Source organism: Nematostella vectensis, chromosome 10 (genome assembly GCF_932526225.1).
Source record: "Nematostella vectensis chromosome 10, jaNemVect1.1, whole genome shotgun sequence".
Classification (NCBI taxonomy): Eukaryota; Metazoa; Cnidaria; class Anthozoa; order Actiniaria; family Edwardsiidae; genus Nematostella; species Nematostella vectensis.
Window position 1 is genome coordinate 15690970 of NC_064043.1, and position 15491 is coordinate 15706460.

The 15491-nt window shown below is 39.5% G+C and overlaps 3 protein-coding genes across 4 annotated transcripts; 2 read left to right on the forward strand and 1 right to left on the reverse strand.

Annotated features, from left to right (window-relative positions):
• Positions 1-158: 158 nt before the first annotated feature.
• Positions 159-12648, forward strand: LOC116618183 (WD repeat-containing protein 82). The gene is made up of 9 exons (XM_048733184.1): positions 159-732; positions 1853-1950; positions 8937-9003; positions 9084-9183; positions 9273-9389; positions 9623-9778; positions 11044-11113; positions 11747-11889; positions 11996-12648. The coding sequence occupies exons 1-9, from the start codon at positions 572-574 to the stop codon at positions 12041-12043; spliced, it is 960 nt and encodes a 319-aa protein (XP_048589141.1). The 5' UTR covers positions 159-571; the 3' UTR covers positions 12044-12648.
• Positions 3201-5090, forward strand: LOC116618185. Its single transcript, XM_032381645.2, has 4 exons — positions 3201-3995; positions 4064-4181; positions 4383-4517; positions 4760-5090. Exons 1-4 carry the CDS (start codon positions 3928-3930, stop codon positions 4814-4816), a joined length of 378 nt encoding a protein of 125 aa, XP_032237536.1. The 5' UTR covers positions 3201-3927; the 3' UTR covers positions 4817-5090.
• On the reverse strand, positions 12640-15402 carry LOC5512216 (dnaJ homolog subfamily B member 9). Of its 2 annotated transcripts, XM_048733186.1 has the most exons (4): positions 15062-15402; positions 14989-15019; positions 13570-13926; positions 12640-13240 (listed from the first exon to the last, which is right to left on the reverse strand). In XM_048733186.1, the coding sequence occupies exons 1-4, from the start codon at positions 15203-15205 to the stop codon at positions 13164-13166; spliced, it is 609 nt and encodes a 202-aa protein (XP_048589143.1). In that variant the 5' UTR covers positions 15206-15402; the 3' UTR covers positions 12640-13163. The 2 variants fall into 2 exon arrangements, with proteins under 2 accessions (XP_048589143.1, XP_048589144.1); XM_048733187.1 differs by having other exon boundaries at positions 14989-15400.
• Positions 15403-15491: the final 89 nt, after the last annotated feature.

The following is a 15491-nucleotide window of genomic DNA, read 5'->3' on the forward strand; positions in this document are numbered from 1 at the left end:
AAGCGAGGATATTCACTTGCAAATGCGACTGCATATCTTTTTCGTGTATACTTTAGATCACGTGCTCCGTTTGTGACAGCGCTCTCTCACTCCAGGACTTCAAAGGTGAATGCTAAATGTGCATTCACCGTAAATATTATTCGAGTCATGACGGTAACTTCAGTCGACAATTAAAGTGCCTCCTATGAATTTATTATGATTCACTTGCTGGACATCCTAACCTTCCTCTCCGCCACACATACCTTGCATACGTACTGAATCCCCCTGAATGATGTACTCATACAAGTACTACAAAAGTCATCGCCATACAGCCATTTGTAAGCGGACATCCACGTGAAACGAAGAAGTATTTCTGAGCCTGATAATTTTTTATAAAATGGAACGTGACGAGCATTAAAAATGGCGGCGCGGCCGAACAGGCCTCGCGGATGGCTTCGGCCTTTAGCCTATGCACTGCCGGCTTCGGGTTTTGGTGTAATGAATTATCAAACGGGTTCCCTGTGTTGTTGGGTAAGGCCTGGTGCTAAATAACTATCCAAGATGGCGGCGGCGTTGTAGATTGTTCCACAAGATGAAGTTAGACGACAGCGTGGTCCGTTCTCTGCGAGTTGCCAAGGTATTCAGAGAAAACAGTGACAATGTCAACCATATGGCATTCTCTGCTAACGGCGAATCGCTGATTACAAGTAGCAATGATGATTCAATAGTCATTTACGATTGTGTCGACGGAAAGTAAGTCGCCCGCGTAACGTGGTTTTGTTTGCTTTCTCGTCTTTTTGAATATGACGTACGTAATGGCTAGCAGGGTAGATTTTGTGCAGTATATTAATAATGTCAACTGGAATCAATGATAAGTTTTTCAATACTTAAGTATAATGCACTTGTCATCGGCTTCCCTGAGGGGGGGGACCCCGGGCTCTATGCGGAAAAACAGGGGCATTTGTGGGGACTTTGGAGCCCATTTGTGCCCCAATGGTGGGGGAAATATGCGGCCTTTGATTTACTCGGCCCCCTGGGGGAAATTTGCTTCTGGTATACCGCGTGTAGACTGGGACTAACGTGGTTGTCAAGCAAGATGGCAGATCATGTATGTCAGTATAGATTGACGGAGATCGTGTGTGTCAGTATAGACTGACGGAGATCATGTGTGTCAGTATAGATTGACAGATAACGTGTGTGCCAGTATAGATGAACGGAGATCATGTGTGTCAGTATAGACTGACGGAGATCATGTGTGTCAGTATAGACTGACGGAGATCATGTGTGTCAGTATAGATTGACGGATAACGTGTGTGCCAGTATAGATGAACAGAGATCGTGTGTGCCAGTATAGACTGATGGAGATCGTGTGTGCCAGTAGAGGCGACAGAGAATCCTGTGTCAGTTTCAAGTCGTCACATGTACAGTTATCAGCAAGTGTTTTTATCTCATCACAAGCCATTTGGGCGCTGTTGTTTGTATATTATTGCACTGGATATTGTTAAAACAACGTTGGGTTAATGGAGGTTTGTCTTTATTTTTACACACTTTATAACATTATTTTGCACAAATTGTTACAATATGGGGCCTTGCTTAATATGTGCCCCACCATAATGGGGTCTTTGCTCGAGAGTAGAGCCCCACATATAGGGGAAATATGGGGTCACGGAAAGCTTGATTTTCAAAGTCCCCATATTTCCCCCCCCCCTCTCTCGGGGAAGCAAATGACAAGTGCATAATAGAAGATAAGGTTGTTGTTGGCTGATGTCTGCAGAATGCAAGAGTCGTTCTTGGCCAGCTGGCAAAAAAAAGAGCTTTAAAAGTTCTGTTCTGTTTTTGACTGATTTTTAAAACAGATTTTAATTTCTTTCAGACCGAAAAAGACGATTTACAGTAAAAAGTATGGAGTAGCAAACATCCAATACACCCATGCTCAAAACACAGTTATTCACACCTCTACAAAAGTTGATGGTAAGAAAGGCTCAGTTATTCACAACTCTACAAAAGTTGATGATAAGAAAGGCTCAGTTATTCACAACTCTACAAAAGTTGATGGTAAGAAAGGCTCAGTTATTCACACCTCTACAAAAGTTGATTGTAAGAAAGACTCAGTCACACCTCTACAAAAATAAATGGTAAGAAAGGCTCAGTTATTCACACCTCTACAAAAGTTAATGGTAAGAAAGGCTCAGTTATTCACACCTCTACAAAAGTTAATGGTAAGAAAGGCTCAGTTATTCACACCTCTACAAAAGTTGATGGTAAGAAAGGCTCAGTTATTCACACCTCTACAAAAGTTGATGGTAAGAAAGGCTCAATTATTCACACCTCTACAAAAGTTGATTGTAAGAAAGGCTCAGTTATTCACACCTCTACAAAATATCTGTGTATGGTGGTTTATTGTCATTATCCTAGAAGACTGTAAACGGGAGAATAACCTCAACTCATTTGTGACGCAAATTTGAATCAAGGCAGTAACCCGGAAAACATCCCCAGTTTGAGCCAGGATTCGAACCTGGGCCACAGCGGTGAGAGGCTGACATGCTAACACACTGGGCCACCTGTGGTGAGAGGCTGACATGCTAACACACTGGGCCACCTGTGGTGAGAGGCCCCATATGCTGACATGCTAACACACTGGGCCACCTGTGGTGAGAGGCCCCATATGCTGACATGCTAACACACTGGGCCACCTGTGGTGAGAGGCCCCATATACTGACAGGCTAACACACTAGGCCACCTGTTCTTCCTCTTGAGGAATATAATATAGCAAAGAGGTGTAGTCAAGCCAAAACTTCTTCATAGAATACTACTGTATATGTTTCACTGCTCATCTCCAACACAAACACAGTAACAGCAATCCAAGACAAATAAGTATAGTTTACTCAGGCCATAGAATCACAGGTGACCCAGTGTGTAAGTGCATTGGCGTATGGGTCCTCAGGTGACCCAGTGTGTTAGCTCGTCAGCATATGGGGCCTCTCACCACAGGCTGCCCAGTGTGTTAGCTCGTCAGCATATGGGGCCTCTTACCACAGGCTGCCCAGTGTGATAGCTCGTCAGCATATGGGGCCTCTTACCACAGGTAGCCCAGTGAGTTAGCCTGTGAGCCTATGGGGCATATCACCACAGGCTGCCCAGTGTGTTAGCCTGTCACCATATGAGGCCTCTCACCACAGGTTGCCCAGTGTGTTAGCCCGTCAGCATATAAGACCTCTCACCACAGGTAGCCCAGTGTGTTAGCCCATCAGCGTATGGGGCCTTTCACCACAGGTAGCCCAGTGTGTTAGTCTGTTGGCATATGGGGCCTCTAAACACAGGTGACCCAGTGTCTTAGCCCTTCAGCATATGGGGCATCTCACCACATGTGGCCCAGTTCATTTTAAATCTATTGATTTGGCAGAGTCGAATACCAGTTTTTGGTGTATCGTATTTATTCGTCTGGTTTACGAACACAAATATTTGGGCTTTATGAGTTGATTCCTGGTTGAGATATGAATAGTATCCTTCAGTACAGTAAAGAGTATCTTTTCATCCCTCAATTTAACTTGTTGAATGTACACAGAGCTTACTAGAAGCTTGTGTTCCTCTGCTCTAGGATGCACCATTCTCAATGCATAAAGGTTTTTAAATAAGAAGTGCTTAGTAGCACTATGTTAATACTAAGAATAGTAGCCTTAAGGTACTAGCACTGGCTAATTTCGGGTATCTCCATTTTTCTCGGAAGTGCCGTGTTTTGTACAATTTATATGTGCAATTTGAACATCCGAACTAATTTTTCTATTTTTTCCAAAAGCGAATACAGAATCAGTGAACGAAAATGGGGCCTTTTACCGGAACCGGAAATAAATTTACTTTGCTGATTCGAAGGAAGTGACGCTTTGTCACATAATATCCACGTTTTGTTCACACCTTCGGCTGGGCACATGCGACACGATCGGCTTCAGCATGGCGGCTGAGAATTTGCAACTCGAAGCAGCTTTCTTGGCATTCAACGCCGAGTTTGCAAGGAATGGGTAAGAAAAGTATATCATTGTCTTTCGACGATTTTTAGTGTATAATCAGTATTCCCCTTTGATTTCAGATTTGGACAGGCGCCCGCAGGACTTCTAGGTATTCTGAGGCATTTTCGCCTCCGAGAAGGGGAGAAAGCTAACGAAGGCCGCGCCAGGCTTTACAAGCGCCTCTGGTGCTTACTGTGGGTAGGTTTCGCCTGAAAAACTCTAATCAAATGTAGTTAAGTGTCATTAGATTTTAAGTGAACAACAAAAAGTCTCTCATCTTCGATTTTTGTCCAAATATGATACTTTGTCCTGGTCTTATCAACCTTGGAATGTGAATATATGTTGTTGCAAGATTGTGGGAATTTTAATTGTTTCTCACGCCGTTTGTTTGTATTCTAGTTTGGAAGTAAGAAGACATTGGGGGCCGGCCTTCCGCGATGGCCGACGTACGTTTACCCGGAGAGCCTGAAAGCGATCGTCAGGCTCATTGTTCCGGGTAGCGTACAAGATTTTGAGGACCCGGACCACGATTCGGTAGGTGACACACTATGATAAAAAAAAACTTAGCAAATTTATGGACTCCAAGCTTGTTTGGGGCTCAAGTTCCACTTGCAAATGTGTTATATCTATTGGTCAACGAATTTTAGTTTTTCCTCAAACCCTACCAATAACATGACAGTTGTTTATTATTTTTCTTTTCATTGTAAAAATAATTTGTGCGGCTTCGGTATCCTTGGATTCGTATTCACCCATGTATTTTTTTGTTATTTTTTTAGGTATACAAGATCAACATTGCAATTTTGGCCGAGGCAAAGTGGCCAAAGACGAAGTAGAAACGAGATGATTCGAATCTATTTTTATTGATTTTATTGATTTATCTACATTGTATTAGTTACTTTTCTATAAAAAAGTGTTTTCAATAAACCCATAAAATACAGTTTTAGTTATGTCTGTGTTAGTTAGATAAAAAGAACCAAGACTAGAACTGAAAAACATGTAAATGTCTGACACTGACCAGCCTCATTTTCATGTATAAACTTGACTAGAACATCTATCATATTTTGTATGCTGTATAAAGTGTATAATAAACTTGAACATGTTGTGTAATTCTACTCTTTGTTTTTGGGATTCTCACTACAGTCCTTGTGAGAAGTGCGCTGGTGGGTGGTTGATCCACACTTACATGGCCGCTTTCCACTTATTACAGTCCTTTGTCTTAGCATGCTCTCTGCCTCTCTTATCAGTGCTGGATCATCATCATCATCATCTAACTCGTCATCATCTTCAGTGCCATATGTATGCAGCACTGCCTGCCTTTTGTTCCACTTCTTTCTCTCTTCCTGGTCTTCCTGTCTAGCTTGCTTATTGGATATTCGCTGCTTCTTGGCTGCCTCTGTCTTTTGTTTCATGAGGTGGTTCATCCTGTCCTCAGTTGCTTTATCAAGCACCTTTTCAATGGAAGGAAGCACAGGCAGATGGAGTCGAGTGTAAAGGTCCTTTATCCAGTGGTATTCCTTTCCACGATTTTCCCAGCACCATGTCATATTCCCCTGGGCCAACCCACAGTTTGTTGATGTAATATAGTGCAACCTAAATTGGGAAACATCCAATGCGCATTAGATCATATAGATAATGAATTTTGCGCTATATAAATAATAAAATTATTATTAAATTATTATGTATTTATTACTAATTTAAAACAAGGCTGGGGGCACTGGTATGTTACACATGTAGCAAAAAGCATGAAATTGAATCTTTCATTACTTATCCCACTTCTTATTCCACCCAAGGCACCCTTCCTTTGAAACAACTGTCCAGGGCATAACTTTTCATACTAACACAATTCATTCACTGAAACTGTTTAGTGGATGTTCTAAAATAGTGCCTTTAGCATAGGTGATTTATAATGCCAGATTCTGTCTGTTTTCTATATTTTGTTATATGTCTTACCTATTGAGACTTTGGTCTTTAGCACGAAAATGGGGAAGCACGTTGAAATGAGCCTCACACTGATTGGAATGGCCACGGCCCATCTCAGGATGTATTACTGATTTCGCGTCAGCAGCTCGTAGCTCGCACTCCAGTTGGTAGGCCATGTGATGAAATGGACACGACAACTTGTTTTTTGTCGAATATGGTATTCCCTCACATTTCAACTCAAATTCGTCTTTGCATTCTCCACATGAACAAACTGTTTCTGTATGGAAACCACAGTTCCCTCCCTCCCAAGAGTGTTTATCAACAACATGGTGCTGGCTCAATGCTCTCATGCGTCTAGCATATTCTTCGGGAGAGTCACACTGCTGCAAACAGCAAAAATGGTTAACTCTAGCATTTTTCAGAAACTGCTCTGAAAAGCAACCACAGTTCTTTGAATGGCGTGTGCAATGGCACTTCAAGTTCTCCATTTCTGGAAACAGTTCTTTCCATTTAGAAATATGGCCACTGGTGAATGCCTTCTGCTTGGCAAAGTCCTTCAGATTATTCCCGTGGGATCTACCCACATGCCCACCACACTTGTATACTCTTTGAGGGGGTTCCTCCCCATAGACATTGTGAACTGACTTCTTTGAAGAAGAGTCCCCATCCTGCCAAACACAAATAATATCACACCCTTCTTCTTTTGCCTGTCCATAGCATTCCTCAGCAAGAACTCCTTCCATAGACTTGGCCGTGCCGTGGTACAATTCCTCACCCTCTTCCTCCTCAGTTATTTCTCCCCTCATTGATTTGTGCCCATACCACAGAAGCCCTTGGGTCATATAATTCTTTACAATGAATGACCCATTTTTACTGAAGTGTCCACGGGTGTGCCAAACCCCGTCTGACGTAACGACAGCACGGTCCCAGCTCCCAAGATCTACACTGTTCATCTTTTTCATTTTTTCTTTTTCATCTTCGCACATCTCGTTTACGATTTCTTCAATGTGGGGATATATCAGTTTAATCACCTCGTAAAATCTGTTCTTGGAAATTGCGGGTATCCCAAGGCAATTGTTCAGTGTTTTCTGGAATTTAGAAAATCCATGTCCAGTAAGAATAAACGCCACTGCAAGGGCCAGACCAACCACAGTGCGACGAGAACCTTCAACAGCTAATGATCCTTCAAAACTCAAGCGTCTGTTGGTGCAGCCATTACAAACATAAAGAACATTTATAGTTCCACCAAGGCCAACAGTATCTATCTTTGCTGGAATCAATATGCCTAAAAAACACAAAAACAGTATATCAATATCTGAGTATAATGGTCAGGATGGAATTAGAATGATTGATTTTCTTTTGCCTTTTTACTAGAAAATTATATGCAATAGTTCTTTTTTTTTTCAATATGTTTAGCTTGGAATTATAATATGAAGGGTAATATGAGGGTCAGGGACCTGGAGTCTCTTGCTTTATGTAAGCTTATACAGTGCAAACAACATCGTCTAGTGAGTGTTTTACAATGCAAGGACTCCGTTGCCTGTCAAACAATAACAGTCAAAATCAAAGCATGCAAACCAAAATTATGTTGTACCTTGGCAACCTGGTGTAGCACATCGAGAATTACGGTTGACCTGATCGACAAGATTTGTTAGCTGCGTTGATTCAGCGACAAATAGCTGTCGTTCGAGAGTTGGCTTGTCCTGTTCGCCTTTCTCTTGAAGCGCAGCGTTTACTTTTTGGACTTTACTCGGGCTTGGCAAAAACTCCTCCTGGGAAGAATCCTCATACTCGGAGCTTTCATCGTGTAAATTAATGCCACGTTCCTCCATTCTTTTTTTAGCTCGTGCCATGCCATGGTAGACGGTTTTATTCGGAGAAATGACTTTCACAGCATCTCCAGTGGAATAGCTTTTTGTCTCGGTCCTCCAAAGCGAAGGCAGAACTACATCTTGCCTCGAAGACACGCCGGTCCCTCTTGCTTCAGCTCCGAGTTTTCCTCTTTGCTGAAGAGACTTCCTTCTCTGAGACTTTGTTTGTTTCTTCTTTTTCGGAGCCATAAAAGGCAGAAAAAAGCTAAGGTTTAGTGATGTTGAAATATTGTTTGTTTCTCGTTCGATGATGGTTGTAATGTGAGATCACGCTTCGACGCACCGGAAGTAAATTGTGCATGTCACGCCTCCTGATAGGCTAGATCCTAGCAACCAGCCATAACATATCGGTAATGTGAGATCACGCTTCGACGCACCGGAAGTAAATTGTGCATGTCACGCCTCCTGATAGGCTAGATCCTAGCAACCAGCCATAACATATCGTATTTTTGTGTTCCTTTGTATGGAGGGGACGGGAAATGTTGTCCATCATGGCAGCTAGGAAATGTGTAAGTGGGTTTTGAGAGCTTCGATTTAGTTTCTGCGAGTTTTAACGAATTATTTTGACCAAATACCTGCCTAATAGGACTCATGGGAGTTTCTTTTTCATTTTTTAAGTCGACAATAATGGCATTCTAGCTGCAATTTGCCATGTTGCTTAACCATTTTGAGCTAAACAATCTGTAGCTTGCGAACTCCATTCCGAAGAAAGGGGGGTAAATTGTGATGAACCCTCCCCCTTCATTTTTGAAGTGATTTTTTTTGCCACTTTTAGAAGGGGTAAAACAGTTTGCAAGCTACAAATTGTCAATGCAACTAGTTACTTTAGAATACCGAAATAATTATATCCATAGCACACGCGGTTAAAGAGAAAAAGGTGAACGAGTGATTTTTATGACACGGGGGGGGGGGATAGCGCTAATCCAATTAGGAGAGGGTATCACATTACAAAAATATCATGAATCCATTGTATTATAACTCTTTTATAATGTGTAGAAATATGGATATTTTAATGTTGAACGTTGGGAAGTTTTGAGCTTCCAAAATACCCCCAAATAGCCAGTGCTACTACCTTAAATATAGAAAATATTTCTTGAGTTAGAAAACTAGCTGATGCATGTTATTATAGTAAATCAATCTAACATTTGCACATCTTTTGCAGATACAATACGTTATTTGTCTCTACATGATAACAAGTATCTCAGATATTTTCCTGGTCACACTAAAAGGTGTGTATTGCTGGTCAGATTTATACAGTTTTTATGACTCATGAACCATAAAGAAATCAATGTATTTGTTAATTTCACAGAGTGACAACTCTTCACATGTCGCCAGTAGAAGACACGTTCGTGTCTGGGTCGTTGGACCGTACCCTCAGAATATGGGACTTAAGGTCTCCCAACTGTCAGGTTTGTTTTGAGATTATTTAGCTTATTGGAATATTGTACTGTATATGTAATGTACAGTCCACTCTGTAATGGCCTAATTATTTTTCTAGGGACTGATGCATGTAAATGGTAGGCCTGTGGCGGCCTTTGACCCTGAGGGTCTCATCTTTGCTGCTGGTATTGACTGTGAAATGATAAAGCTCTACGACCTTCGATCATTTGATAAGGTAAATGTAAATGTCGTGATTGGGGATGGAAAATCTGGAGTTATGTACTTGGTATTCACTACGTACTGTATAATGTGAAGAAACACATCTATGATAATTATGTTTGTATAGGACTAAATAAGATTTAGATAATCTTGGAAAAAAAATTTCATTCATTCCCACCAGTTCAAATAGAAGTGAAAGCTTTTGCATAAATTATTATTAAAACTAATTCAATATTGTACCTTCTTTAGGGCCCATTCTCTACATTTCATATACAGACAGATCCAAACATTGAATGGAATTCCATCAAGTTTAGCTATGATGGGAAGATGATTCTCCTTTCCACCAATGGGGGATCCATTTACCTGATTGATGCCTTCCAGGGAACCCAGCTACATGCATTCACTGTGAGTAAGATTAACACTATAAACAGACATATCTGTGTATGGTGACCTGTAAGATTAACACTATAAGCAGTATACATATAAAATGTGTATGGTGACCAGTAAGATTAAAACTATAAACTGTATACATATATGTGTATGGTGACCCATTAGATTAACACTATAAACACTATAAACAGTATACATGTGTATGGTGACCAGTAAGATTAACACTATAAACAGTAAACATATATGTGTATAGTGACCAGTAAGATTAACACTATAAACAGTATACATATATGTGTATGGTGACCAGTAAGATTAACACTATAAACAGTATACATATATGTGTATGGTGACCAGTAAGATTAACACTATAAACAGTATACATATATGTGTATGGTGACCAGTAAGATTAACACTATGAACAGTATACATATATGTGTATGGTGACCAGTAAGATTAACACTATAAACAGTATACATATATGTGTATGGTGACCAGTAAGATTAACCTATGAACAGTATACATATAAAAAATGTGTATGGTGACCAGTAAGATTAACACTATAAACAGTATACATATATGTGTATGGTGACCAGTAAGATTAACACTATAAGCAGTATACATATATGTGTATGGTGACCAGTAAGATTAACACTATAAACAGTATACATATATGTGTATAGTGACCAGTAAGATTAACACTATAAGCAGTATACATATATGTGTATGGTGACCAGTAAGATTAACACTATAAACAGTATACATATATGTGTATAGTGACCAGTAAGATTAACACTATAAACAGTATACATATATGTGTATGGTGACCAGTAAGATTAACACTATAAACAGTATACATATATGTGTATGGTGACCAGTAAGATTAACACTATAAACAGTATACATATCTGTGTATGGTGACCCATTAGATTAACACTATAAACAGTATACAATGTGTATGGTGACCAGTAAGATTAACACTATAAGCAGTATACATATACATACGTGTATGGTGACCAGTAAGATTAACACTATAAAAAGTATATATATCTGTGTATGGTGACCAGTAAGATTGACACTATAAACAGTATACATATATGTGTATGGTGACCAGTAAGATTAACACTATAAACAGTATACATATATGTGTATGGTGACCAGTAAGATTAACACTATAAACAGTATACATATATGTGTATGGTGACCAGTAAGATTAACACTATAAACAGTATGTATTTCTGTGTACATTATGGTGACCAAAAGACTTGCTCTTTACATTTTAGGGGCATGCAGTGTCAAAAACAAACCCTTGTGAGGTGACATTTAGCCCAGATTCTCAATATGTCATATCAGGTAAGAATGTGTGTGACGTACCATTTTTTCTAGGCTGTTTCCCAATGTTCGGTGAAATTTAGAATTCCCTCTATCACTGCCACTAAAGAAAGAAGTAAAGGTTGGTTACTATTTAAAGGTTGGTTACTACGTAATTTCCAATCACCTCGACTAAAGGTTGGTTACTACGTAATTTCCAATCACCTCGACTAAAGGTTGGTTACTACGTAATTTCCAATCACCTCGACTAAATCGCTATACGGTCAATGAGCCGGTCGGTTCAAATTACTCATTGACAGAGCTTGGGCTTTCACGATGGTACAGTAATTCCCTTGCTAGGAAATCTTTATCCATCTTTTGTTTAATGTTCCAACTTTACTGGGGAGCAGCTATCCAGTGTAGGAGAATATAGTGCAGGATATAGAAAGGGGGATATAGTTTAGAGTAGAAGGATGTAACAGGGATGCTTAACTTTATGACTCATTTTGTAAAATACACTAAATGTGTAGAGTAAGAAAGGTGATAAGTGAGATAGGGGTAGGGGTAGAGTTTAATCTAAGGGGTGCCAGTAGCAGAAAACCAGCCTGAGCAGATAAAATCAAAGCAAAATTAGTTCAGATACAAGAATGAGCAAGAATAATGTTTTTCCTTCAGGCTCCCAAGATGGGAAAGTGCACTTTTGGGCATCCGACAGCGGCCATAAGATATCTACACTAGAAGGGAACCACCCTGGTTCTACACGGTGTGTCAAGTTCAACCCCAAGTTCATGATGCTTGCAAGTGCATGTACTAACATGGTGAGTAGCATTTACAGCCTCCACTGTCCCCCTCTCCCGCAAACACCATGGCCCAACCCAATACTCTGCAGTACTAGTAGTCTAACACTTTCTATCTTTCCCTTAGGCATTTTGGCTACCAAATCTTGAAGATCTACCAGAGGCAAACAGATAGTTAAAAAGATGTCAGCCCAAGATTATTGAAATCTTCATTTCCTTATTATATTATACTGGTGTTGTCCCTCTGTGAGGACATTGCATGACAGCCTTCTAAACCACACGACATCCTTTCAATACAAGACAGTTTTTACAATGACGTCCTTTCAATACAAGACAGCTTTTACAATGACGTCCTTTCAATACAAGACAGCTTTTACAATGACATCCTTTCAATACCAGACAGCTTTTACAATGACGTCCTTTCAATACAAGACAGCTTTTACATTTGTAGCTTACACGGATCTTAAGCACTACGAAATAGAAAAAGAGAGAGGGTTAATTTAGTGGGTTAACAATTAAAACCAGTGACAATAGTGCGCTCATGTGTTTACTGGGTTTTTATCTGCAAATGCTTTTTAACAACCTTTTTTTATGTATTTGATAAAATTTTGTTTTGGAGGTTGTATCTTGTCTTTGTGAACAAATAGCTAAACCCTATCCTGATAACCTGGCTATATCATACATAGGTACCAGAGTGGCCTGTATATTGTTTTTATGTTACTGTATACCAAAGCAGTCCTTATTGTAGTCGAATGTAAATAAATGACACACTTTTGAAAACCTCTCTTTGTTTATTATTTACAAGAAAAAATCATTATATTTAAAGTAAACTCTACATAATGTCCTGCACATCCACAATACCAATACAGTCAGTGCACTAATCATTTTTTATACAAACTAGCATCATCTGCAGTGTAAGAAATCACCTCTGACAAAACCTTTGACATACAATAGCTGTAAACTTCTACTTTTCAAAACATATACTTTAGTTTTATAAAGATGCAGGTTCCTGTGAGAATTAGGATTGAAAAGGAATAGAAAAATCATTAACTGTTTCCTTTATTACCTGAACTAACACAGAAACACATAAAACCTATTATAAGTCTCAAATTTTAAAGTCTGCACCAACTTATTATACTCTAATAATTAATGGAGCTGATTCATTTCATTGAGCTTATACTTATACTTATTAACGTTATTTCGTTGTGTAATCTATACTGACACAGAGACACTGCAGTTTTGTCAAGGGTGTTCCTCAATGAAAATCACACTAGCGTGCATGAGATTCTTGATTACTATGTACATTCTGTAAATGTTGTCACCATGTTTCCAACTCGTCTTGTTACTGTTCTACAGCTCCGTCCCCCACCACCTGTAAGATGAATTATTCAAATTAGAAGTGCTAAAATCCACGTTAGACTATTGCTCAAGGACCAAGGCCCCTTAAAAAGTCAGCCTCCCTAAAAAAGTCAGAAGAAAGTCAGTCAAAGGCTGGGTGAGGTGTAGAGCCCCCTCCAAGGTTTTCTCCATTGTGATGAGTACCAGCCCTGTAGCTGGGGGGGGGGGGGTGGTGGGGTGTTGTGGTTGCCAAAAAGTGGGGTTTGTCATACTCATATCTGTGCACACCACGGGCCCAAAAATCATGGCTATGCCACTGATAAGCAGGACTCAAATAATTCATAAAGAAAAACGATTTTTTACCTGAACTTGACTGGTGGAACTCAGCATGTGTGGCTGCTCTGTGGAAGTCATGACCATCTTCGTGAAAGCCACTATTTCTAAAGTTCCCAAAATTACCAAAGAAAGAGTCCCCATGTCCAAATCCACCACCAAAGTCATCATCATCATCATCATTGAAGAAATCATCAAATCCACCAAATGAGAATTTAAATGAGTTTCCATTGCCTCCTCTATTGTGGTCTCCATGTCCAAAGTTATTAAAGAAGCCATTGAAGTCAAATCCCCCGCCGCCGCCGCCAAATCCATTATTTTTAAGTCCCTCCTCTCCAAACTGATCATACTGCCGTCTTTTGTTTTCATCTGATAGTACTTCATACGCTGTGGAAAAAAGATGGAAATATTTCAATATCTCGTAGAATTTTAAATTTTATTTTTAAAAATAGTCACTTGAGGGGTGGAGTTGACTCAACAATGTTTATAAGTGGGTAAAATTATTTATTTGATTTTAGTTGTAGGGTTAACTGAATAGTATCAACAGCGCGTTTGAGCTTTGCCTATAACAAAGTATATAATTTTTTTTCTTTAAAAAATATTAAGTCAGTTCCAGTAATTGAACATTTGATACCAAAACAACTCAAGACCGCTGATCCGGAAATATCGATTTAAATTTCCCTTACCATAAAAAAATATATATCTCATTTCAGATCGATTTAAGCAAGGTTTAATTATAATATCAAGTGTGAAATTATTGAATGAAATTTCGTAAGGGAATGTTTATTTGCACCTGAGCCAACAAACTTCAGCGTCGATGGAAATATTTGCAATACGTAGATGTAAATATCACTGTCGAAACATAGATGACTCATGCTTTAAAATTCACGGGAGCTAGAAGCCCCAAAAAGTGGAGCTATGAATTATTATCCAAACTCTGCGAGAACGCAACAGAACTCGGGAACAATGAAAAGAAGAGATCAAAAACATTTAAAACATGTTATAAAGTTCATTTACCCTTCATCCTTCGAAAGTAAACATAATTGTTCAATCTACAATGTTCTGTTGTGACTCATCAGTAAACACTTAAATTTTGTACAATTTTATAGTTAGTTTGAAGTAACAGAGTCGGGATTCATTCATAGAGAAACCCTTTTGTTTGGTTCTGATAACGACCTAAAAATCATGACAACTAGAACTGTCAATTTGGAACACATGGCCGACAGTAAGCAAATTTAGAAAGATCAAGATATAGCAGGTCGTTTACGGTTCCACAAGAGCTTGTTTCTATGGGAAAAGCATATCAAATGACAAGGCTTATAAAGTGTTCTCTAGAGAAATCGGTATAATATGAACAGTGTATAAAACATGAAGCGAAAATTGATTATGAAATGTTTACTTCTTACATCAGCCCGGAAACGAAATGCTGCGCCACAATTTTGTACGTACCTTCTGCTACCTCTCTGAATTTCTCTTCGGCGTCTTTTCCCTTGTTTTTATCTGGGTGATATTTAACAGCCATTTTTCTAAAAGCTTTTTTGATTTGCTTGTCGGAAGCATTTCTGGGGACACCCAAAATTTGATAATAATCCTTCGCCATAACGAGGTCTGTCGCTAAAATGCTCAAGGCTGCGGTCGTCAACACGAGAATTTGCTCGTAATTCATGCTTCCACCAAGAAATACTGCAATTTAAGTTTCCCTTCTGTAGTATAATGCTTTTTGCTCTGAGCCCGAGCGTTATATTGAAGGTTTTCCGTGTAGTTGAGGCGTTTCGCGGTAATATGCAGCCGTGTTTTGCACTCTGTCGTGTTGACTTGTCGAGCCTGCAACGAAGCGCACTCTGATTGGTTGAGAGCACCTTGACATTGGTGAGCGTGAGGGAATGGCACTATTGATGGCGCGAAAAAATGTTTGACATGTGTTGCGTGACACGAGAAAATCACGCACGTTT